The following is a 24324-nucleotide window of genomic DNA, read 5'->3' on the forward strand; positions in this document are numbered from 1 at the left end:
AGCATCCGGAGCACCTCAAAATCTTCATTTTGTCATTTAGTGTTTTATAGACTTGTTTGTCTTTTCGTCGTCTATCGATTTTTGCAATGGCGTCGCCAGTTTGTCTTTTCGTCCTCTATTGATTTTTGCAATGGCGTCGCCAGTTTGTCTTTTCGTCGTCTATTGATTTTTGCAATGGCGTCGCCAGTTTGTCTTTTCGTCCTCTATTGATTTTTGCAATGGCGTCGCCAGTTTGTCTTTTCGTCCTCTATCGATTTTTGCAATTGCGTCCCCAGTTTGTCTTTTCGTCCTTTATCGATTTTTGCAATGGCGTCGCCAGTTTGTCTTTGACTTATGAGTTTGGAATTTCCCTTTGTATCTTCCGTTTCTTTTTTTAATCATTTTACTGTCTTTGATACTTTGTCTTGCCACTTGAAATAACTTGGAATTGTGTGAAGGATGATGCACGAATATCAGGAGAGGGTAACAATAGCTGTCGACTTCATGTTTTACAAAAGTGTTTACTTGTTTAATGTTCTTCAGCTTTTTAATTATTTTGGCCTTCAAATTGTTTTAATGGAGACACCACAGATGATTTTTTTTTACTAATCTTGCGTCTGGCATATAACATTATACGCCTAGTATTTTTGAAGAGTTTTACTACTGTTGTTGTTATTTATATGAATACGATAAGGATCGACATACCTGCATTATATTGAAATTTGATGGTTTTATCAATAGAATCAAATTTTGCTTAATACTAAATGTCAATAGTGGAACAACGACATATGTTTCATACATTTATGGGATGATATTTATCCTACCACAAATGATAAGGTTAAAACATAAACGGGTAATCAAGGTTGTCACTACGGTGATTGCATTGTTTGTTGGAGTGTACTTAATTTATAAAATCAAATATGGTAAGTAAAACGTACTTATCATTTATGACATACACTGTATTTAAATTGAAAAGGTACCTTACACTTCAGCTGGAACTTAATTGGATACTGGTTGGCAAACTTTTATTTGATCTTATGAAAAGTTGATTTTCAGACCTTTGCATAATTATACCCCACACCGAAGGTGAGTTTAATGAACTGTTTGTATCCTTGGACATTTATGATCTATCTACTCTATATACTCCACTTTCACATCATCTAACAAGTAAATGTTTTGTCCTCAATGCTAACTGGGGAATAGAAAAATGGATACTATGGTCTTCTTCCGACCGGCAGTAAAACCCTTGCCAAAGGTTTGTGTTCGTTTGGCTGTGCGGGCTGTACGAATATCTAGTCACGTCTGGTCAGAATGTGGACGTTTAATCCGATGCATCGTGTAGAGAGATTTCCATGCTTTTTGCACGTTAAGAACCCTTTCAACAACTCTTTTAGGGGTCGGTAGGTAGCCAGTTGCAAGGCAAAATATGTCCCTATCTACTATACCCTCATTTTCCAGTGGAAATCAAATTTCTCCGAACTTCATTCTGGATGGCATCTAATAAGGACCTATCTTTTGTATTATTGTTAATTTTTTCTCGTCTTGAACATGCATGAAATATTTTCCATTGGACGTTTAGCAACCAACAATCAAACAATCAAATGTTTTCTTTCAAAACGGAGTACATCTATATTCGTTGAAGCGTGACAATACCTTATATGGCAATACAACATACAAAAACAAATAAATTGGACATGCCAAGAAAAAAAAGGTTTGGTGATCAAGTTGTACTCTATATTCCGGTAAGGAATTACTTATAGCAGATTTGTTCCTATACTGCCATAAAATAGTTTAAAGATTAACTTTATTTTAAAAAGCACGAAATATAAGATAGATACTTTTAACAAAACCTGCAGATATTTAGACATAAAGATTTTTCTATGGTTACAGATGAGATGTATCCTTCTACAATTACCATATAAACACCGAATGTGATCACTGTTACTTTTTAGAACGAACAACAAACGAACTTATTGTCGATAGAGCTGATGTTTTCTGTATGCTACAATTGGTCTATAATTTAAAGCTTTTGAAATTTTTGAAAACTTTTATTAAAGAATGACATGCAACATTCCCGTCACCCTAGGCCTGAAGTCAATTCAAATACTAGTAATTCGTATCAAAGATGTTTCATTTCAACACAAAATTGCTATCTATTGGGCTAGTGATGGGGACGAAACATCCACCAGCAGTATAATCGACACATTGGGTGTCAAATTTATTGATGACACAATGCTTATCATTTTTGGTCTACATAAACACATCAGAGGTTTTCGTATCAAAATAATTGGAAAGACAAATCAAGAACGAAGTTGATGAGCGTTAAAAAACTACAAGAGGTTGTGCCAAATACGGCCACGGCCTTCTACGCCTGAGGTAGAAAATCCATATTGTTTCGAATGATGTAATGTTTTAAAATTAGTAGCATTACAATAAATGACCTTATCAATGTTATATCATGTCACCACAGACATACTGAGTACAGGGCTAATGATACCCTGGCGGATACAAAGTCAACCAGCAGTGGTACCAAGGTATAAACCATGACCAAGTTCTTTCCAGGACAAGCTCTAGTTTTATCAATGAAGTCAACATCTGTAATACGAACTGAACTGATATTATAAGAATTTACACCTATTTATCTCGCTCAAAAGGAAATTAATAAGCAACATGTGTTTTAACAGTTATAAACAACTTAAACAAATATGACGATTTCATTGATAATTCATTCGTGTCAAAAATGAAAATCACAATATGTGCATATCGGTAATTTATCTGTCATTGGTGCTTAAATTTAAATATGGGAAATCCGATATTATTTTAATATAATGTTGAAAAGCAATAAACTTTAAAAAAAAAAAAAAAAGAAAAAGAAGCACAAATGAGGATATAGAAACCAGCTAGAATACATCTGGACATCAATAGGTCAACTTTACAGTTAAACCAATTTTGAACTGATACTGGAAGGTCTATTTCATACCTGGATGTGGGTAATGAACCATTACAATAAACTTATTAATATAATTGTATACGTCAGACATGCGTTTCGTCTACAAAAGTTCCAGTGACGTTCGAACAAAAAGATTTTATAAAAAGGAAAAATAAAGTACGAAGTTGAAGAGCATTGAGGGCCCAAAATTTCCAGAATATTTTGCCAATTGCAAATAAGGTAATCTTTTCCTGGGGTAGAAAATCCTTAGCATTTCGTAGATTCTAAGTTTGTAAACAGTTAAAAGAGAAGCGAAATATACAAAAGGGACATTCACACTCACAAGCGGAAGATAATAAAGGGATAATCAAACTGTCGAAAAAAATAACAATAGCATGGCAAAAAAACAAACTTCCAAAAGACAAACAACAGTATACAAAACACAACATGGAAAACCAAAGACTGGACAACATCAACCCCACCAAAAACCAGGGGTGATTTCAGGTGCTCTGCAAGGGATAGCAGATCCTGTTCCACATCTGCTATCCGTCGTGTTGCTCGTGTTAGTACAAACCCGGTGATAAGTAATAAATTAAATTCGGCAGGTCACATTCGAGAAAAAGAGGTCGTGATTGTTGTTACGACAATTGGAACATATCCGTCGTCATCTGTGAAACAGATATTCTATAACGGTCAACTCATGATGATTCCGTAAAATTGTCAAAGGGATGATTTCAACTTCACTACTTAGAACTTTTTTTTGTTTTATAGCTTCCTTGTAAGCAGCGACGACATATCAAGAAAATCATGATAGGAAATGCAAGCTCTGGAATAACGTATCAACTGAGTGATAGTTACTTCATATCCAAGCGCTGCTAGAATGTTGCTACATATAAATGGAACACTCACAATTGAGAAGCTGAACTTATCTCCTTTGTCGTAAATTTTGTTCTCTACCGACCCTCGTTGTCAATTTCTAGATGAAAACTGAATATATCAGTTTCCCTTTGTTTCGTCACACACATTAAAAATTCTTCCTAAATAGAGGCTCGTAACTCAAAAATATCGCAAGTAAGATTACAAAATATACAAGGAAGAACAAATGAAATAGACACTGATACAGTTTTACTGTCACTACACAATTTGGTTGACCGATCGATATGTCTGTTTCTAATTTTCATTCTATTTTCACATTTCTCGACCGGTGTGAGAAAAATATTTCTCATCTCTAGAGAAAACGTTGTTCTTGGCAAATGATTGTTGGTCGAAATCTAATTATCGCGTCAAATTTTCTTGATTTCTTCTGAATTTCCTATTGTGACGTCAGGAAAAAGGCGATAATGCCTGATGACGTCACATATAAAGAACACAACTTTCTGCAAATCTTTGAAGAAAAAAGGATAAATTGTTTAGATATTCTCTGAAAATCATAAAACAGATTCCACCACTATATCTCGTGTATTACGATATTTCTCAACTTTAAACACTTAAATTTAAATATTCAAAAAGCTCGGCAAGCCTCGCGTTTTAAAATCTAAAATTTCACGGTCTCGAGTGGAGAAATATCGTAACACACTTGATGCAGAGGTGCAATCTATATGTTTCTACTCACGATAGATATATTTTCGCAGACTAAGACACCAGAATGGTCGACTGTTGCAAAACATTCCATCGGGCTGACGGAGGTCAAGCATCATGAAACGGTCAACTCCTTATTTTCCTGGTATTTGAAGTATTGGATTGTATAAACAAATTCATTAAAGATACCAGGCTTATAATTTGGTACGCCAGATGTGCGTTTCGTCTACAGTAGACTCTTCAATGGTGCTCGAATCAAAACAATACACCTTATCGCTATTCCCGCTTGACCCGATAATCTGTCCCGCTTGAACTTTTGACGTCATACAACAATCACTTTTCCATTGTGGCGTCAGATATTTTCTATTATGACGTCAAAATTTTACGGGAACTTTTGTGATGTCCAGTAATGGCGAACAAATAGCGATAAAGTGTATTAAAATGACAAATCAAATACGAAATTAAGGGCATTAAAAATGAAACATCTGAATATGTGACACGAATACGACTTGGAAAATCTAGGCCTGTGGGTAGAACAACTTTAGTGTTCCGAATAATTAAACATTTTATAAACAGTCAATTTACAGAAAAAGATATTAAAGATATTAAAAGATATTACTGGGTTTGTGATACCCTCGGAGACGAAACGTTCACCGGCAGTGCTATCGACCCAATGGTTGTAAAAACTCGTCAAAGATACCCTATAATGGGATTGTCTTGGGAACATTTCAAATTTTGGCAAAGGAAGGTTCTTCAATTTCATTTTCAGTTTTATATTTCGTGTCATATACTTCCGAGGTATTTTTTTTTTTACTTGGTCGAACTCTTAAATGCGCTCTTTTATGTTCTAAAGTAATCATATTCACACATATGTATAGGCAATCTACAATATAAAGAAACGGCATAATATTGAGTTAACCTGCCTTTGGATTTAGCGAAGCGCTAATTTCTTTTTTATTTTGTAGGTTTACAACCAAACCGCATGCCTGTCCCTGTTGTGTTAGTAACATACTCACGAAGTGGATCGTGTTTTGTTGGCAATATTTTAAAGCTTGATGATAGTGTTTTTTATGTTTTCGAACCCCTTCATTTCTTGAAATTCGGACACAGAGTACTTCACTTTTCCGACGGCAGTATGAGGTAACAATTTTCAAATAGGGATATTTGGTAGTGGATAGTTTCATAAAATATGTCTTTTACAAAAAATAGTGCAAAATATATCAAAATTATTCAGGTTAATGTTGAGAGGGAAAAAGGCGTCTCTGGATTTTTCGTGTGAAAATCTATTGGAAGAAATTAATGATATGTAACAGTATATGAAATAAAAAGAATGTCGAAATAAAAATTATTTACCAGAATAGTATTTTGACAAATGATGGAAGTTTGACAAAATAAAATATCGAGAATTACAGTTATTACTGGGCAACGTTTTAATGAGTTTCAACAAACTATTAAGGGAAAATGACAGTCGAACATGCTTTAATATAGCTATAATTTAGTGATTCGTTTTATTTAAAGATGAACATGATAATATAAAACATATGAGTAACCTCTCAATATGATTAGGAAACATTCAAACTAACCTGGATTTTGTTATACATTGTATAATAAACTCATCATAGATACCAGGATAAAAAAAATGTACTTCAGACGCGCGTTTCGTCTACAAAAGACTCATCAGTGACGCTCGAATAAAAAAAAGTTTAAAAGGCCAAATATAGTACGCAGTTGAAAAGCATTGAGGACCCAAAAATCAGAAAGGTTCTGTCACTGAATACAGCTAAGGTAATCTATTCCTGTGATAGAAAATCCTTAGTATTTCGAAAAATTTAGTTTTATGATCAGTTAATTTATAATTATGACCATATCAATGATAATTCATTTCAAGACAGAAGTGCTGACTACTGGGGTGGTGATACCCTCGGGGAGAATCCTCCACATAATACTATTCTATCATCTGACATAATAATCTAAATTATCTGTTTGTGATTAATGCAAAAGACAGATAACTGTGATTTTTAAACAATTTGTTCAAATCTATCATGGAAATGAAAAACATTTTTAAAAAGGCCCTTTATAGCTTACTGTTCGGTGTGAGCCAAGGCTCCGTGTTGAAGACCGTACTTTGACCTATAATGGTTTACTTTTATAAATTTTGACTTGGATGGAGAGTTGTCTCATTGGCACTTATACCACATCTTCTTATATCTATTCAATATATTTTAGGACTTTAAATACATATTTAACAGTTGCGGAACATATTTTGAGAGCTTGGTTTACCTGCCAATTAAATGAAATTCCCTTAGAGTACTGGGATGAAGAAATCTTTCAGAGCACAAAGATACAGGGGAAGCACATATTTTATTTCAAGGAACGTTATAAAAGAGAAATTTATGGGAAATATCGTTATCCAAGTAGATTTAGAGCAACTCTGCAGTTATTAGAAGACATGTGCATAAAATCAAAACTCGTTATTATAAAAACAATTCGTACACCAATATTTATGTTAAACAAAGCTCTATCTGAATTGGACAACTTAAAAATGATATACTTATACAGAGATCCTAGAGGTATTATCCGATCACAAAGACGAAATCTTTATATTTCAAAGGAGAATACATTTGAATCTTTAAATGACCATGCAGAAAATTTATGTGCACGTATTTTTAATGACGCCATTACATTTGCCATATTTTTGCATTATTATCCAGAAAAGCTGTTACCTTTGAAATATGAAACTTTTACAATGAACCTGATGAGAGAAACTAAACATTTATATAATTATCTAAACTTGACATTAACTGCGAGACATGTAGATACCTTAATAAAGATGACAACTACAAAGGAAAGAGCAAAGAACTACATACCTAAAAATAACTCGAAAGAATTGGTAGATCGGTGGAGGACACTAGTTGATATGTCATTTGTAGACACTGTGGACATGTCGTGTAGTCATGTATATTCCAGACTTGGATATCTACAAATTTCTGATGTAACCATGTTGAAAAATATCTCGATCCCGCTTTATCTGAATAATGGTACGAACAAACAATTTCACTTTGGACAAGAAATTCCAGTTTAATTAATTATGAGCGACTGTCATAGGACACATAATTTAGCTTGTTATGTATCCACCTAACATGCGGCTATATTTTTTCATTTAACCCTGATCTCAAAAGTTGTACCCTGTAAAGTCAAATTAAGATTAAAGTTCACAGCTGAAGGATCCCGACTTTTGCAAATTTAGGAGGGGGAATAAAACGACACATAAGTCACCATCATGACCAACAAGAAAAACAAATTACAGTTTACGGTTTACATGACAATATACAAAAACATTAAAGCTGAGCATATCGGATTCACATAAAACCGGGGAGACATGTGATCCGGAAGGGTAAGCATTTCCTGTTCAACTAGTGGCACATGTTACGATTCAAACAAAGTTCCGGTGATATGTCGCATTCAGTGATGTCTTAAATGAAGAAATTATTCGAAGAAAAGAAAAGGTTTGGCTCCTCATTCAAAATAATGAAATAGTATATAAAACCATAAAAACTATCAACAACAGGCTAGATATGCTTGAACAAAATCAATTCAGAATGTCAAGGTATTCGAAACCAGCAAGCATCAAAAGATGAAAAGCAATAAAATCAACGTAATACCAAAATTTAAGCTTAATAAAAACAGCTAAAGCGATGCATCGGGAGGATGATATTTGAATTTGATGGAAGTAAGTTTTCAATCTGAATGAAATACAGATCCTGTGTCTACGCTTCCATCGATATGACAACAATCTATTCTACTTTCTGTTCTGGCAGTTATTACATCAGCCAATGAAATGTCAGCCTTCATTTTTTTAAAGGTGTGCATCATTTCGATAAAAACAAAGGATCCCGAAAGGTCTTCAAATAACCATTGACAAATCCTTGCAATTGTAATTTAAGCGTGGACACAGGATATGTATTTCAACCAGATTAGTTCGAGATCTGCTTTCTCAAGTTTCAAACATGCACTTGTTTGGCTACACGAACTATATCATTAATCAATATGTATTTGCACATTAAATATTTACTTACTTAAGATAAAATCCTCTAGAAGTTCTATTTAGAATTAAATTGAATTCTTCTGAAGGATGTTTTATGCAGACATACCAAAAAAGATTGTATGGGTTTCTGAAGACTAAAAAAGTATATCACAATACACGATAACACTGGAAGTGAATCACTTAGTTTTCATATTGTATCAGTAGTCAAAATAAACGATTCTGAATTTTTTAACTGAAAATTGCATAATGATGATTGGCTAATGTTAACCCTTGAAAAGATCTTATAAAAATGTTTTAAAAATAGTACTCATCTCAAAATTCGATGGGATCTGTGAACGAACTTATCAAATACATCTCCAACCTCCTTTCTTTTCTTCCAAATTGCAAAAAAATATGTGTAAAACAATGTTCCAGATAAAATGAAATAAACAATTATTGAATTTCTATTATTGGATTTCAATTGTTAAATTCGCGGTCTTTATAGCGCCTGGGTAATAAAACTTCCCACATAGAGACAGTGATGTAAAATTAAACGTATAATGTGATAATTGAATTACACCTATAGCAGGTGGGGATTTCAAAACGTATTTGCAGTGCTTGTAAATACAAAACACAGCTGTCTCATGTCTAAATTTATTTCGGCTTTTTGCTACTTGTTTTATATTTTTGTTAACAGCTTACTATGTGCATGTTTTGCTATAGGCTTTGACTACTGCTTTCTGGTTATACTGTGACTTTCTATGATTTGAACACAATAGATATAAGAAGATGTGGTATGAGTGCTAATGAGACAACTCTCCATCCAAGTCACAAGTTGTAAAAGTAAACCATTATAGGTCAAAGTACGGCCTTCAACACGGAGCCTTGGCTCACAATTTGTTCTTCTTAATTTAATTGATATGCTGAAATCACGTTTACAAAATGTAACTGGCTCCATATACTGTTTTATTTTAAGCTTGACTGTGTGTGCTTATATGCCATTTTGATGTGCTTTTGCTCATATACTAATTGATTTTATGCTTTAATGTGCTTTTGTTAGTTAAAATGTGCTTTGGTCCATAAACTCTTTTATTTGATGCTTTTGAGTGCTTATGTGACAATTTAACGTGCTTTGGTAATAATACAAATTTATTTTATGCTTTTCTGTGCTTTTGTGGCGTTTAAATGTGCTGTGATCTTTAAATTGCTTAAAGTGATGCTTGTGTGTGCTTATGGTACAATATAACGTGCTTTGTCCACTATACTAATTTATTTTCTGCATTATAGTCAGCTATAAAAGGTCATGACATTGAACAATTCAAACGAGAAAACTAACGACATAACTTGTAACAATTCAGTTCACAATAAAAAAAAAAACAGAGTTCCAATGTTGCACATATTTTAACTGTCCAAGGGCAATACCTAAAAAAAATTTTTTTTTTGTTCTTTGAAATTTTTATAAATATCTTGAGAAAAGGAGGGTTGAGAGCAAACAAGGGGCACAACTCTTTTAAAAAATATTTGATCGGTACTGATATCCGAAAGTTGTCCATGCTAATATAAACCTTTGATATAAATTTGATATAAATCTGGCAAAAATTGTACTCGGAAAGCGCTTAAATTGCAATGTTCCATTTAATTAATATTTCAAGGGGCATAACTCTTTGAAAAATAATTGATCGGCACTGATTTTCCAACTTGTCCGCGACATTGCTGATATTATCCTATGATATCAGTTTCATAAATTTCTGGCAAGAATTGTACACTTGAGAGCGCTAACAAGACCGGACGGACAGACGCACAGACGCACAGACGGACGGACGCCCGGTATTTCTATGTGTCCCGCACGCGTTTCGCGGGGGACAAAAAAAAAGACAAATAATATAGACATGAACCAACGACAACCACTGAAATACAGGCTCCTGACTTGGGACAGGCTCATAAGATTGTGGCGGAGTTAAACATGTTTGTTAGCGCTTAACCCTCCCCTAAACCGGAGCAGTCAAATAAATAGATCATGTTCTCCCAGACAAACTATCAATAAGTACACATCCAACAGATTTAGCGTAGACGTCATAAACAGTCTGCGACAGTCATGACATTGTTCAATGCAAAAATATAAGTAAACAGCATCGACAGGATGTCGGTTCAGTAGTATTCACAACTGTACATATATATATATTCAAATAAAATAAGGAGTTGTGGTATGATTGCCAATGAGACAGCTATCCACCAAAGTTCAAATGAAGTGGATGTAAGCAATTATAAGCAACCGTACGGCCTTCAACATTGAGAAAAACTCATACCGTACAGTCGGCTGTCGGCTATAAAATGTCCCGACATGAAAAATATGAAACAATTCAATTGAGAAAACTAACGGTATATATATTTAAAATTCAGAATTGAAACGGGGAATGCGTCAAAGAGACAACAACCCGACCAAAGAGCAGAAAACAGGCCAAGGCCACCAATGGGTCTTCAACACAGGAAGAAAATCCTGCACCCGGAGGTGGGCTTCAGCTGGCCCCTAAACAATAATGTATACTAGTTCAGCGAAAATGGACGTCACACTAAACTCCGAAACATATAAATGAACAAAAAAAACCAACATACAAGACTAACAAAGGACAGAGGTTCCTGACTTGGGACAGGCGCAAAAATGCGGCGGGGTTAAACATGTTTTGTGAGATTTCAAACCTCCCCCTATACCTCTAGCCAATGTGGAATAAACAAACACACAACAATACGCACAGTAAAATCCAGTTTAAACGAAGTCAGAGTCCGATGTTCGAATATGTAACAGAAGAAACATAGATATACAAACAACATAAGATGGTGCCAAGGGAACGTCACCATCTAAAAATGGATAATTAACAATACCCTAGGAAATGAAAAATCATCTCTTTTATCGTAAATTTTGGTATTATGTATTCTTCTGACGTTTCAATCTCGTTTCAATCTCGTTCTGGAATTATTTCAAAAACACGTGATACAAGTGGAAAATATCAATGAATTTAAAAACTATTATAATCAAACTTAACTCTGTGAAAAAATTGTGTATATACAATAAGTAGTTTTTGAGTAATAAAATTTTCAAATTTTATAACCAATCAAGTCAGTCTTTTCAGCCAAAATGTCGAGAAAATAGGTGAGGGGTATAAGAAACATGTACATCCCATATCAATGTTTCCTTTTCAAATTTCTTAGATATGTACTTTTTTCAATCATTTATAACAAAGAAGTTGAAATAATATGCTTTTTGTTCTAAAAAAAAGAGAAAAATCCTAAATTGACAGCATAGGAAATTTGACACGAAAAAGCAATAAAATTGTATAAAACTTTTTTATATTTACACCTACCTATAGTTTTTTTGAGTTAAATTTATTCAGATTGGTCCACATCTTCTTTAGTGAAAGTATGAAAAAAAGTTTGTGAAACTGTGATGTTTTTTATGATAATAGCCCAAAAATGGGTAAAAATTGATGAAAAATGAGAAAATCACAAAATTGAGTACTTTACATTTGTAAAATGGCCGTAGCAAAAAAAAAGAAGTGCACCACCTATGATTTTTTCTTCACCAATTACTTTTTTACAGTCATATAAACCCAAAATTCAGGTTGAGAAAAAAAGTTTAATTCTAGAAATTTATGGCTCCTCAGAGGTGTACATCCTTAAGCTTCCCGTTAAAGATATAGATATCAAGATCCAGGAAAGAGCAGTGTTCATTGTTAGTATCAGCTTTATTTAAAGTCAGTTCAGCAGGATAAATCTCTTTAGTGTACATACTGAAGTCGTCATTATTGAGAGCCAATATATCATCCAAATATCTTAAAGTGTTATTAAATTTTTGTATCAGATGTTGTTTCGATCGGTAAAAATTCAGTTAATGCATATATCTTTGTGACTGAATAGAAATTTTTCTCCGTTAGGAACTAGCGGGGCGCCTTGACCGCCAAGTGCAACATCTTTATTACCAAAGTTACATACAAACGGATATTTCAAATGCACAGCAGTTGTCTCCCCATCTCCGAGCTGGAATGTATATCCCAAAAGTGCAGTTATCGTATCAAAGCAGGGCCAATTGACATAGATCTATTGTTTGTTGTTACTAAAAAAAGACCCAAAAGAGTTTGAAGATATATATTCGCATTCTGACTTTTTAAATGCCCATTGAATTAGGTATGTGAATTTTTTCTTAATGAGATTATGAGGCAAAGTGGTATATAGGTAGGAAAATCAAAACGTTGAACAAATTAGAAATCATCAATATGAGCATGCAACTTATCAAGTACTTCCAACGAATTTTTGACACTCCAAAAGTAATTAATTCCACTATTTTCAAAGGTCTTATTTGAACATTTTATTAGACCATTTTATTGTGAAACTGTTGAAGACTGAAAACATCTTGTTCAGTCCTAGATTGTTTCTGACTGCTGTCGCTCTACATGCAGTAAATTAAAGTATGTTTATGTTTCCTGACAAGCTTGCATTGCAATTTAAATTTCGTAGTAATGCAAGCTGTCTCTATTTGCATGTCTGTTTAGTTATGCAGGATATTGTCTGTATTTTGTTGTAATAACCAGATAAAGAGCTCACCATAACTGTTACTTACAAATCGAAATACATGTTTTCTTACTTATTTTCTAACACGACGAGTGTCAGTAGTGAAGCAGGAACTGTTATCCTTCCGGAGCACCTGAGTCACCAATGTTTTTGGTGGGATTCGTGTTGCTCAGTATTTAGCTTTCTATGTAATATTTGTTATTATTCAATATGTTTATCCTTTCGTCGTTTTACTTGTTGCCATGGTATTGTCTTTTTTATTTGACTATTTTTTCCGAATGATCCCCTTGATATCTTCTCTCTTGTTTAATCGTTTATGAAAAGTACACAATTCCTGTATTTCAATAATGTTCTTCCAAGTAAACTATGCTTTAAACATTCTGCATTTTCAAACGTTTCGAATAGTTCAATGCTTTTATAATATATAACAATAAATTTTAAATATTTTTTACAGTCGTTTTGGCAAGTAAAACCAAGAGAGATACCTTTGCTAGAATATGCTTTGTATATAAGAGTAAACAGTTTGAATGTCGGTTAATATCTTTGCAGTAGTTCGTATCAATAATCCGTCCTCGGTACCAGATGCCCCTTTTTTCCCAAACATTTTTAGCTTGAGCAAAGTGATGATGATGAATCTGTGCGTTGTTTGTTTTTCTCCATCAAAAATCGAATTATTCTCGTAACGGAACTACTTGAATGAACTGGACGGTGAATGCTACCGGATATTGAATCAAACCTACTTCCCGTAACAGATGCCATAATGTTTTCTTGATTCAACAAACAACGAAGTCCGAGAAAAGCGAATATCAACGCTTCTTTAAACACAATTGTGTCACTGTCAGCGATCTCAATGTCAAACCCCTCATTCAGTAACTTAGATTTAAATAACTTAATCAAATGTGTATTAAAAGATCCACCTCCAGAAACCAGAATTTTAATTACGCTATTTTGCTTGGACACATTTCCCGCATTCAACATGTTTCGTCCATCCTTGCAGGCATCTGCCAACCTGTTTGCAACGTGTTCAGCAAATGCTCTTAATAGATCAGGAATTTGGTATTTACCAGTCTGGAAAATAAAATTCAACCGTTATTATTTTCCGTCTAAAATATATGATGGGTTATTAACGCATAGTATAAACTAATTCTTATTGAGTAATTGATTCCCATTATGTAATTCCTTGTCAAATAAGCGGCCATTGCCAGGCACCAGGACCATTGTAGGTTATTGCATCACTTTGCGTTCGTCGTCCATTATTTTTGTCATCTTCATTAAAACTGCCGGTTCAAGTTTAAAATAATTTTAAACTTTATCATAATCATTTGTGACTTGTGGTGTTCAAAATTATATATTTTCCCTAAGTATATGCCAACTTATCAGCAAGGTCATTGCTGCTGTAAATAGAATATAGGGTGATAATTCGTTTAAGCCAATCTGATCATTTTTTTTCAGTGTTCTGTTTCTAATGTGGCATTCAGTTGTGGGATTTAGTTCTTCCGTAGTCATCTTTTAAAACTTTCTCAAAATGATCTAAAATGTCCAAGTAAATAATTCCCGTTATCTAAATAAAAAGAGCAGTTTTTGGTTACAATGATGTTAAATTAGGTGACTCAAATATACATTCATTAGACAAAACCTTACTGTTTATAGATACAACGTATACAACGTACAAATGTACTTCATTCTTTTGACCACGTACACAGAAATAATATCTAATCCGTACACTTGAACTTAAAGGTTTGAAGTTGTTTACAAAATTAATTCAACCGGTATTAAAAAGGACAAAAATACACCATTTAAAATATTCTACATATTCATTTTTGATACATTGCTACACACAAATTAGCAACAAACAGGATTTTCATGACATACTTTTGTAGTTTAGATTACAGTATAAATATTTTGAAACATTGATTTTTCAAGTTGAAAGTGTGATATATAAGGGCATTGGACTGTAGGTTAAAATAGGTCAATGTCATTGCACATGTTTTGGATGAATCAACAACAATAAATACAATAACTAGGAAAAAGTAATGAAAAGTAATTAGTTGAGCTTAAACTTACATCAAGTAATGGAAGCACACTATTTTCAATCTTTTCCGATTCCATTGACTTTGGTGGGAGTTGTTTGTAGTAGTCTAGCCCTTCTAACTGACATAAGACATCGTCTATTACTTTCCCAGTCCGTGCTATGTCGCCTTCTGGGTCATACTCCAGTTTAGAGTCGTGTAGATTAGCCAGCATGTTTGAAACATAATTACATGGACATACATCATACCCTTGAAGTCCTCTAAGACCAATGTTAGCTATCCCACTCAAATTAATGCATATATCTTTGTGACTGAATAGAAATTTTTCTCCGTTAGGAACTAGCGGGGCGCCTTGACCGCCAAGTGCAACATCTTTATTACCAAAGTTACATACAAACGGATATTTCAAATGCACAGCAGTTGTCTCCCCATCTCCGAGCTGGAATGTATATCCCAAATTTGGCTGATGGAAAACAGTATGCCCATGAGCCGCTACAAAATCCAAATTGCTAATTCCTTCAGTTTGAATGAATTCGTCAATCGTTTGTCCTACAAAATGTCCATACTCCACGTGAAGCCGAATAAGCTGCTCCCCGCTAAGCTGGCATGCTGTTCGAAGTAAACCTTGCCATTCCGGGGTGTATGGAATAGTTGTGGCTTTCATTATTCTGTATCCCCATATGTCCGTTTGCACGTCACCTGTAAATTCGACGTGACATAAGTCCAAACCATCCAAAGAAGGTCCTGATGTACAACCTATTCCGGAAAATGATGCCATATTTTAAAAGATTTCACGACGATTAAAACTTAATTAATTTATCTCAGTTTGTTTCATTCATCGGAAATAGAAACGTCAATCTGTTTCTTGTGTGTTATCACCTTCCTGACTAAATGTAAACAACTTGTGCTCTATTAATTTTCTTATCTAATGATTACAGTTTATCCCTCATCTCTCAGGTAAACATCTATCCACATGTACTGTACAACTGCACTGTTAAAAAATAACTTTTATGAATCAATATTGTTCCCCAGCTGACAAAACACTTTTTTTAACGACGGTAATTTTTCTAGATATTCAACCTTCACCCCAAAAAACTGTTGAATTAATCATCTTCGTCCTTGGCTATTTGAAATACGATAATCCTTGGAAAGAGTGGTCGCATAGTGCTTACAATTGCAGAATATGATATTTGTCACACTCTGAATTATGAATGCTATCTAGCTACTCGCCTTCAAAATAGAAAAATCGTTACGAAAATGTTTCATTTCTTCTTTTCACTATTTCAATTGATTTACAAAATTATGTATTACAAAATTGATATATATATTATGTTACTTCAATGCACAAATGAGTCTTGTTTGTTTGTTATTAACATGCAATGCGAAAACACTGCATTCGTGTTCATAACTACTCTTACAAGGATACCTCCTTTATGTATATAGCCACCACTTTACAAGGCCTTGAATTTAGTGTTATGATTATCATCTACGCAAAACAGGAATTCTGTATTAAAATGTGTACATATGAGTCTTGTTTGTTTGTTATTAACATGCAATGCGAAAACACTGCATTCGTGTTCATAACTACTCTTACAAGGATACCTCCTTTATGTATATAGCCACCACTTTACAAGGCCTTGAATTTAGTGTTATGATTATCATCTACGCAAAACAGGAATTCTGTATTAAAAATGTGTACATACCTTTACTTGTAAAATTGTGAAACACATATTTTTTCTTCTTTATTTTTTAATAAAAAAAAGTTACATTTTTTGCATTGTTCTCTGTAAATATACAAACGAGTTGTTGGTAAACCGTCAAATTATGAGATAGCAATCAATTTAAAAACAAGATCTTTACAATAACATAAACGGTACTAATGTTCAAAAGTTAGTAATACTTTAACGGAGGCATTCCAAGATCTGCCATCAACACTTATAAAACACAAAAAAAACCCATAAAGATATCATTATTGACGATGTTCTTGACTTGGGACAGGGTACGTGAAAATATGTTGCAAATAATCTTGTGGGTTTTTTTTTTCATTTGCTGCACTAACAGCTCTTCCCCTTTTAATCTCGTTTAGTGGAATAATAATTAAAAAAAAATCAAGAAATTTAAAGCATTTATCTTTATAATACCGGTATAATAAATAACAAAAACACACGTTAAAGTTAATGAAAAAACAAATATCATGAAAAATCTTAATCTACTGATATAGAAATCATGTTGTCCTTGACTAATATTAGCAGTTGTTCTTTGGAGTACATTACACATAATTAGCAACGTCATAACCGTGCTTGAAGACGCAATCTTGCTCAATGTCCATAGAAAATTTGCAAAAAATATTATTCCAGTAAAAATGATTTATCGCCAACAATATACTTGTACAACAGTATACTAGCAATTGTACTGTTTATGACAAGGACTACAATGACCAAGAAATATGTTATTTGTGACATTTTTATTAGGACATATAATTTTAAAATCGTATAATAACTCTTTACTCTTGAAGAAAAATCGGTGAGCACACGAACGGGTTGTTTTGGAGTGGTGCGACTAATATCCTGAACAACTCTTGAAAGTATATGACAGTTCATCTCAAGGACAAATCAACTGAGGTACAACTTTGCTAATCTCAAGGTCAAATCAATGTGCAACTTTGATTACCACTGAAGATGAAGTCGATACTACGATTTTTTAATATTTTGATTAATAATCAACATTTCCCAATTCATTTCCTCAATTTTGAAATCCGAATACTAGTATTCAGTTATAAACCTGGATTGACGTGTAATTGTGGATAACGGGATAATGGCGTACGGGGTAATCAGTGTCGGAATAAATGGGTGGCCGATATGACTCAGATGCGACAGCGCTGATGGTTTTTGCTAGCCTTGTTTCTCGTCCTGAATATGGATGAAATCTTGCTACTGGGAATGCAAGCAAAAAAAGATCAATCAAATGATCTGAAACGAACTGTTTAATATGTATGTGAAGTTAGCAGCCGGTTCGTTATTCGTTATTCGATATTCAATATCCAACCAACTACTAGCAGTCGGTTCGATATTCAAATTTTCTAAGTTGAATATAGTAAAAAAAAATAAACATTCGATAACATTCAGCATGATAGTTTTTAGTTAATAGTTGTAAAAATTAAGAGATAAAGGAAATCTTTTTTTTTTGTTGTCCTCGAATATAAACCCTTGTGTAAATCGAATATTTCTCTTTATGACCTTTAGATTTTTATCAATAGAATATAATCAAGAATGAACATTTAAAAGATGATATTTAAAGAAACAAAAAGAAACGATTTAAAAAATATAGATAGAAACAACTATGGAAAAAAAAAAAAAAAAAAGATATTTTCGAATGACTAAATATTCAGCTATATCCAGTAACGAGGGGTTGGCTAGATCTTCCTGATCTCTCAATCTTCATTATATTATGCATATAGTTAGTTAATATATAGATATAATTGACATCAAAAGGAATTTGGGTAAACTTTTCGTCTTCTGAGTTTATGTAGGGCTCAAAGTGCCAGTTTGATATTCAAAATTTATAGTGAAACCTACCGGAGACCGCTCAAAAACAGTGAGACCCCCCTGGTCTTTCACTATCCACAAAATTGAATACTATTGTAGACTTTGTATATAAACAGATTTTAGTAAAAGGATTTCCCAGAAAAATGTCATCTTCGATATGTACGGAGGGCTTAAAGTGTCACTTTTCAAATAAAATCGTCAAAAAATCAGGTGAAAGGGCACAGAGCGTTGGCTAGACCTTCCTGATCTCTCAATCTTCACTATATTATGCATATGGCTTTCCGTAAATATTTCTATTTCTATTTTTAACTAATGCTACCAAAGTGATCGTTTGTTTTTGTTTCTAGAATTATCAAGTAAAAAGTATATCTCTGGTTGCATTTTATTGATAAAAATCTATATTTCATTAAGACAAATGTGCAATTTTCATAAGGGTTTATATTGGACAACGGAAATTTACGACAGCTTGAAGGGGTCATAAAACGATTTCCTAGATATCTTTTTACTCTTTTTATCTATGACTATCATGTTTTAGTTGTTATCTAATATTTAGATTTTTATTATTATCAACTTAGCAATTTGAATATCGAACCGACTGCTAGCAGCCGGTTGGATATTGAATATCGAATAACGAACCGGCTGCTGACTTCACATCACCAAATCTGCTAAATAATAAAATGAAATGTTTATTCAAATATTGATAAATGAAGATTACATTTTTTAACGCTACTGTCAGCACGCATAGGCAAATAATACATAACATAAAAGTTTTAGATTGTAAAAAAAACGTGTGTTGAAAATGAAATATATATCATACATTTCGTGCGTCCGATGCGCTTTTCTGGATTTTCCTTCGTCAGAAACACTTTAACCTAAATTTTTGAAAGCCAAAGATGTATGTATACATTAACGTGTACAATAACACCTAATGTAAGAGAAATAAAATTATCAAGTACCAGATGAGTATTATATAAATAATTAATTGTATTTTTGAAAACAAATATTCTATTTCAGTATTAACAGCCTGATGTCAAATGGAGTGACGAAACAAGTTATTGGTGAAAGAACTTCAGTACACACAGAAAACCTTCGACAGGAACACTGGAGCAATTGTGACTATAAATAAACTATATTTTCAAATCACGAAAATTAGTGTATTTTACCAGATTTGTTTCAATAAGGAATTGATAGATTTATTTTATTATCATTTAGTTTGTTTTCCTACTTATCAAGGGCCATCGATAAAAATAAAAAATAAAAGATAAATCCGATACAATCCAGAATTATACTAACTTCAGTTCTAGTGATATTCTGGATCCTACCAAGGATTTATATAGTAAGACTTACTATATAAATCTTTGATCCTACTATAGAAATTTAGTCTGTATATACCAATGTGTTTTTTCTGTGCATGTACCGATTTTTTTGTCATGGATGGATACCCCATATCCTTTGTTTTTTCTATTATAGGAATTCTGATTTGTACTGGAGTTTTATTAGCATAAATCGGAATTTTTGTTTCTACTAGTAGATATTGGAATTCCAATTTGTACTAGGAGGATTCAGGATCCTACTGAATTCCAATTTGTACTGTAACAAATTTGTGTATTGTCAAAATAAGAAAAGGTATGAGGAAAATCTGTAGAAAGATTAAAATGACAATAGAATACACGTATTTACTGTATTTATGTAATGTAACATTTTCTCTCCTCATTCATCCCATTGTTATTGTTGTTTATATTTTACATATTCGAAACCTTGTGGGATTCATCCCTTTTTGGACTAGGCCGTGTGATAATTAATGGTAATAAAAGTTACTAACATAGCAAAATATGATGCATATCGTCCAATTGAAATACTAGTTGTTAATACTCCAGTTATGCAGCTTAGTTTGCAGGTCTGATTTGGTTTGAGTTTACAATTTTTGAAATAGCCTGCTGACGAAAAGCAAGATTTAGAACAACTCTAATCTGTTTAAGATGTCTTTACGACAACGGGGTCTACGGAAACCTAAAACGGTAGTCTCAGGTAGATATTGGATAGTAAGGAGGATTTTTTTTATCTCAAATTTTGTTGGATAACCCGTGTTAGTAGATCAAAGTCGAATGGAAAGTTAACAAAGTGTTGTCAACGGGAACAATGTGTGTACGTTTTTAGATACTGCATTTACATTTGCAACACGCATGCAAATTATCCAATTTAATACTAGTAGTTAAAACTCCGGTTATGCAGCATTTGTTTGCAAGTCTGGTTTTGTTTGATTCCACAATCTTTGTAAGAACCTGCTGGCGATACGCCAGGTTTAGAATACAATTCAACTCTGAAGTATTTAAGACAATGCGGTCTACGAAAACTAAAACGGAAGTATCAGGATAGGTTTTGGATACAAGTAGTTTGGAAGATTTTCATTTTCCCGTAACTCTTGTCGAATAAATTGTGAAAGTTGATCAAAGTCGAATGGGAAGTTATTAACAAAGTGTCGTCAACAGGAACAATATGTGCACCTTTTCTCATTGACTTCTTAGTATAAACAATATTTTATTTAGAAAAAAATGTATGTATACAAAATTCCTTATGTTCCTCAAGAGAGGTGAAAAGAAGTTTGCATTATTGTGAACTAAATGTTAACATATAGAAGATGTCCTGTTATTGAAATGTTTAAGTTCTATTATGTTACCCGTAGTTGCTTCCATCGATTCCAGTGCACTTAATAAAGGATACCACAGAAACAGATAAGGTCAGTTGTATGTCTTGACTAATATTTAGAATTGAACAGTAGTAGAATCGGCTGAGATCAAAACGTTATGACAAAAAAGAAGACTTTCAAATTAACATTGTGAACTTTGGTAGCGTTCCAGCAGGACCTGCATGTCATCGGGACTGTTGTGACCAGGGAAAATGCAGCTTCAGTTTAATATTTTGGACTTTAATATAAAATTCTCAATTTTGATAATTTAGACTTTATTTCTATGTGTTTTAAAATTCAATTTAATTTTATATTTTCGTTTCTATTTACATTTAATATCCAGGACTTAAAATCAACATGCTTTGATATGCAATTTAATTCTCAGTTTGGACATTGAGTGACATGTTTTATTCTATTAGCTAATTAATGACATTAACCCTTTTTCATTATTATATGTTTTTAAATATCATAATCAGATTAGTAAATTAACTTTATTCTTCAAGTTCTAAAAATAGTTTAATCCTTGTCAGTGAACAATATTACTCAAATTAATTGTTATTTGTTATGTCTATACTTGTCAATTCAATTGTGTATTAATACTTGTTTATAATTTTTATAAGCAAGATTTGGACTCAGGACTTTACACTGAACACAGTCCATCTGAAATAAAAGTATTAGTATTCCATGCTGAATTATTGGTTTATTCATCGCTAGTTCCAGAGTCTCAACAGTTAGTTTTCACCAGAGTTTCAGTGCCAAAGTTCTCATTGCTATTCACAGCAATCGTTTGTTGTGTGATCAGGTGCATCACACAGTTTCAGTAACAAGAGGCCATTCAGTCAGGCTCTTGTTACACAACCTTATAGGTCACCCAGTTTCCCCGGTGACAGATTGGTGGAGGACGACGGCGTGCTGACTTCTATGCTCAGCACACGATCCAGAGACCTCAAGCAGCCAAGCGAGTTCCCCAAACAAGTATCATAGACAATATTCAGCGATGGAGTACAGCTTTCGACCACAATGGAGACCATGGAATGTCCAGTCAGGTTAGTCCAGCATGTGGAAGATGCGGTAAATTTCACAAATTCTATTTATGCAATTCAATCAATCAGAGATGCTATTTGTGTGGAAAGTTCGGACATTATTCTAGTAAGTGTTTTTCAAAAGTAACAAAGGACAGAAAAAGTACACCAGTTCATGTGAAATCTAGAAAACAAAAGGAGCGTGATACAGCTAGAATGAACAGCTATATCGAGCGCAAAAATATCATTCGAGCCTTACCGTTCAATGGTATGAGAAATTCAGCCTTCGTTCAATATTTGGATATTGCAAATGTGCTTAAAACAGAACTAAATGGTGTTAAGCTGAAATTATCAGAGGAAAGACGTAAAAATCTAGAACAACAAAAGTGCATCGAGGACTTAAAACTTTAACTAAAGAACCAACAGATTCTAGAATCCGAGAGAGATCAGTTCAAGCAAGAACTTGAAAACCTTCGTCAACAGAAAGAAGAAAGTGTTTCGCGTATTAACGTACAGGAATATGTGAATCAAATTCAGGAACTAAAGGAGCAAGTAATTGAAAAAGACAAGACTGTTAAAATGGTACATGATCTATACTATTTACGTTCAACCGAATTTTCTGACGAAATACAAATATTGAAAAAAGAAAAATCAGACCTTCATTCAAAATTGCAATTTCATGAACATTCTATCAAACAGCTGACAGAAAAACTTCAAAGCCTTCGTCATGAAAACTACATGTTGTCTTCCAGCCAAAACCAACAGCGACCCAACTATAACAACAGACACTATAACAACCGCAGAGGAGGCCGATTTAGATAGTGCTAAGTCCGAGGACGGACTTAATTGGGAGGAGAGGCATATGTGACCAGGGAAAATGCAGCTTCAGTTTAATATTTTGGACTTATAATAAAATTCTCAATTTTGATAATTTAGACTTTATTTCTATGTGTTTTAAAATTCATTTAATTTTATATTTTCGTTTCTATTTACATTTAATATCCAGGACTTAAAATCAACATGCTTTGATATGCAATTTAATTCTCAGTTTGGACATTGAGTGACATGTTTTATTCTATAAGCTAATTAGTGACATTAAACCTTTTTCATTATTATATGTTTTTAAATATCATAATCAGATTAGTAAATTAACTTTATTCTTCAAGTTCTAAAAATAGTTTAACATGTTTAATCCTTGTCAGTGAACAATATTACTCAAATTAATTGTTATTTGTTATGTCTATACTTGTCAATTCAATTGTGTATAAATACTTGTTTATAATTTTTATAAGCAAGATTTGGACTTAGGACTTTACACTGAACACAGTCCATCTGAAATAAAAGTATTAGTATTCCATGCTGAATTATTGGTTTATTCATCGCTAGTTCCAGAGTCTCAACAGTTAGTTTTCACCAGAGTTTCAGTGCCAAAGTTCTCATTGCTATTCACAGCAATCGTTCGTTGTGTGATCAGGTGCATCACACAGTTTCAGTAACAAGAGGCCATTCAGTCAGGCTCTTGTTACACAACCCTACAAGTCACCCAGTTTCCCCGGTGATACTTTCTCGCAGTAAATACTATATTCCATGGATTGCGTTGCCTTGATAGAATGTTACTGTTTTCGAGGAAGTTATTGGACAAAATATTCTTTATGGTAAATTATAAGTCATCTCTTCGAATGTTTCATAGAATTAATTGACCGTTATGGAATATCTTTGTCTCGGATTAGTTCGGATATGTTTAGTTTGTCGTAACCTCAAACCCGTCCCCCCTCTTCGTATTTAATATCTCCGAATGACACATCGCAAGATTTTTAGTGCTCTTAAGGAAAATGCATGCCTCAAGTTTTTTCTAAGATCATCCATGGTATTTAAATAAAGTTTGTCTTGCGTTTGTTATTGTTATTTTTGACATATTGAAGGACAACTTGTTGTTAGGGTCTGTGTTTTTTTTTTTTTTTTGTATCT

The 24324-nt window shown here is 33.3% G+C and overlaps 2 protein-coding genes across 2 annotated transcripts; one reads left to right on the forward strand and one right to left on the reverse strand.

The window, feature by feature from the left end:
• Positions 1 to 822: 822 nt before the first annotated feature.
• On the forward strand, positions 823 to 8939 carry LOC127715107 (carbohydrate sulfotransferase 1-like). Its single transcript, XM_052221152.1, has 3 exons — positions 823 to 902; positions 5452 to 5626; positions 6713 to 8939. Exons 2-3 carry the CDS (start codon positions 5469 to 5471, stop codon positions 7566 to 7568), a joined length of 1014 nt encoding a protein of 337 aa, XP_052077112.1. The 5' UTR covers positions 823 to 902; positions 5452 to 5468; the 3' UTR covers positions 7569 to 8939.
• A 3188-nt stretch (positions 8940 to 12127) lies between these two features.
• Positions 12128 to 16514, reverse strand: LOC127715099 (anhydro-N-acetylmuramic acid kinase-like). Its single transcript, XM_052221142.1, has 2 exons — positions 15138 to 16514; positions 12128 to 14141 (listed from the first exon to the last, which is right to left on the reverse strand). The coding sequence occupies exons 1-2, from the start codon at positions 15879 to 15881 to the stop codon at positions 13680 to 13682; spliced, it is 1206 nt and encodes a 401-aa protein (XP_052077102.1). The 5' UTR covers positions 15882 to 16514; the 3' UTR covers positions 12128 to 13679.
• Between the last annotated feature and the right edge of the window lie 7810 nt (positions 16515 to 24324).

Source organism: Mytilus californianus, unplaced genomic scaffold, assembly GCF_021869535.1.
Source record: "Mytilus californianus isolate M0D057914Y unplaced genomic scaffold, xbMytCali1.0.p SCAF_9, whole genome shotgun sequence".
Taxonomy (NCBI): Eukaryota; Metazoa; Mollusca; class Bivalvia; order Mytilida; family Mytilidae; genus Mytilus; species Mytilus californianus.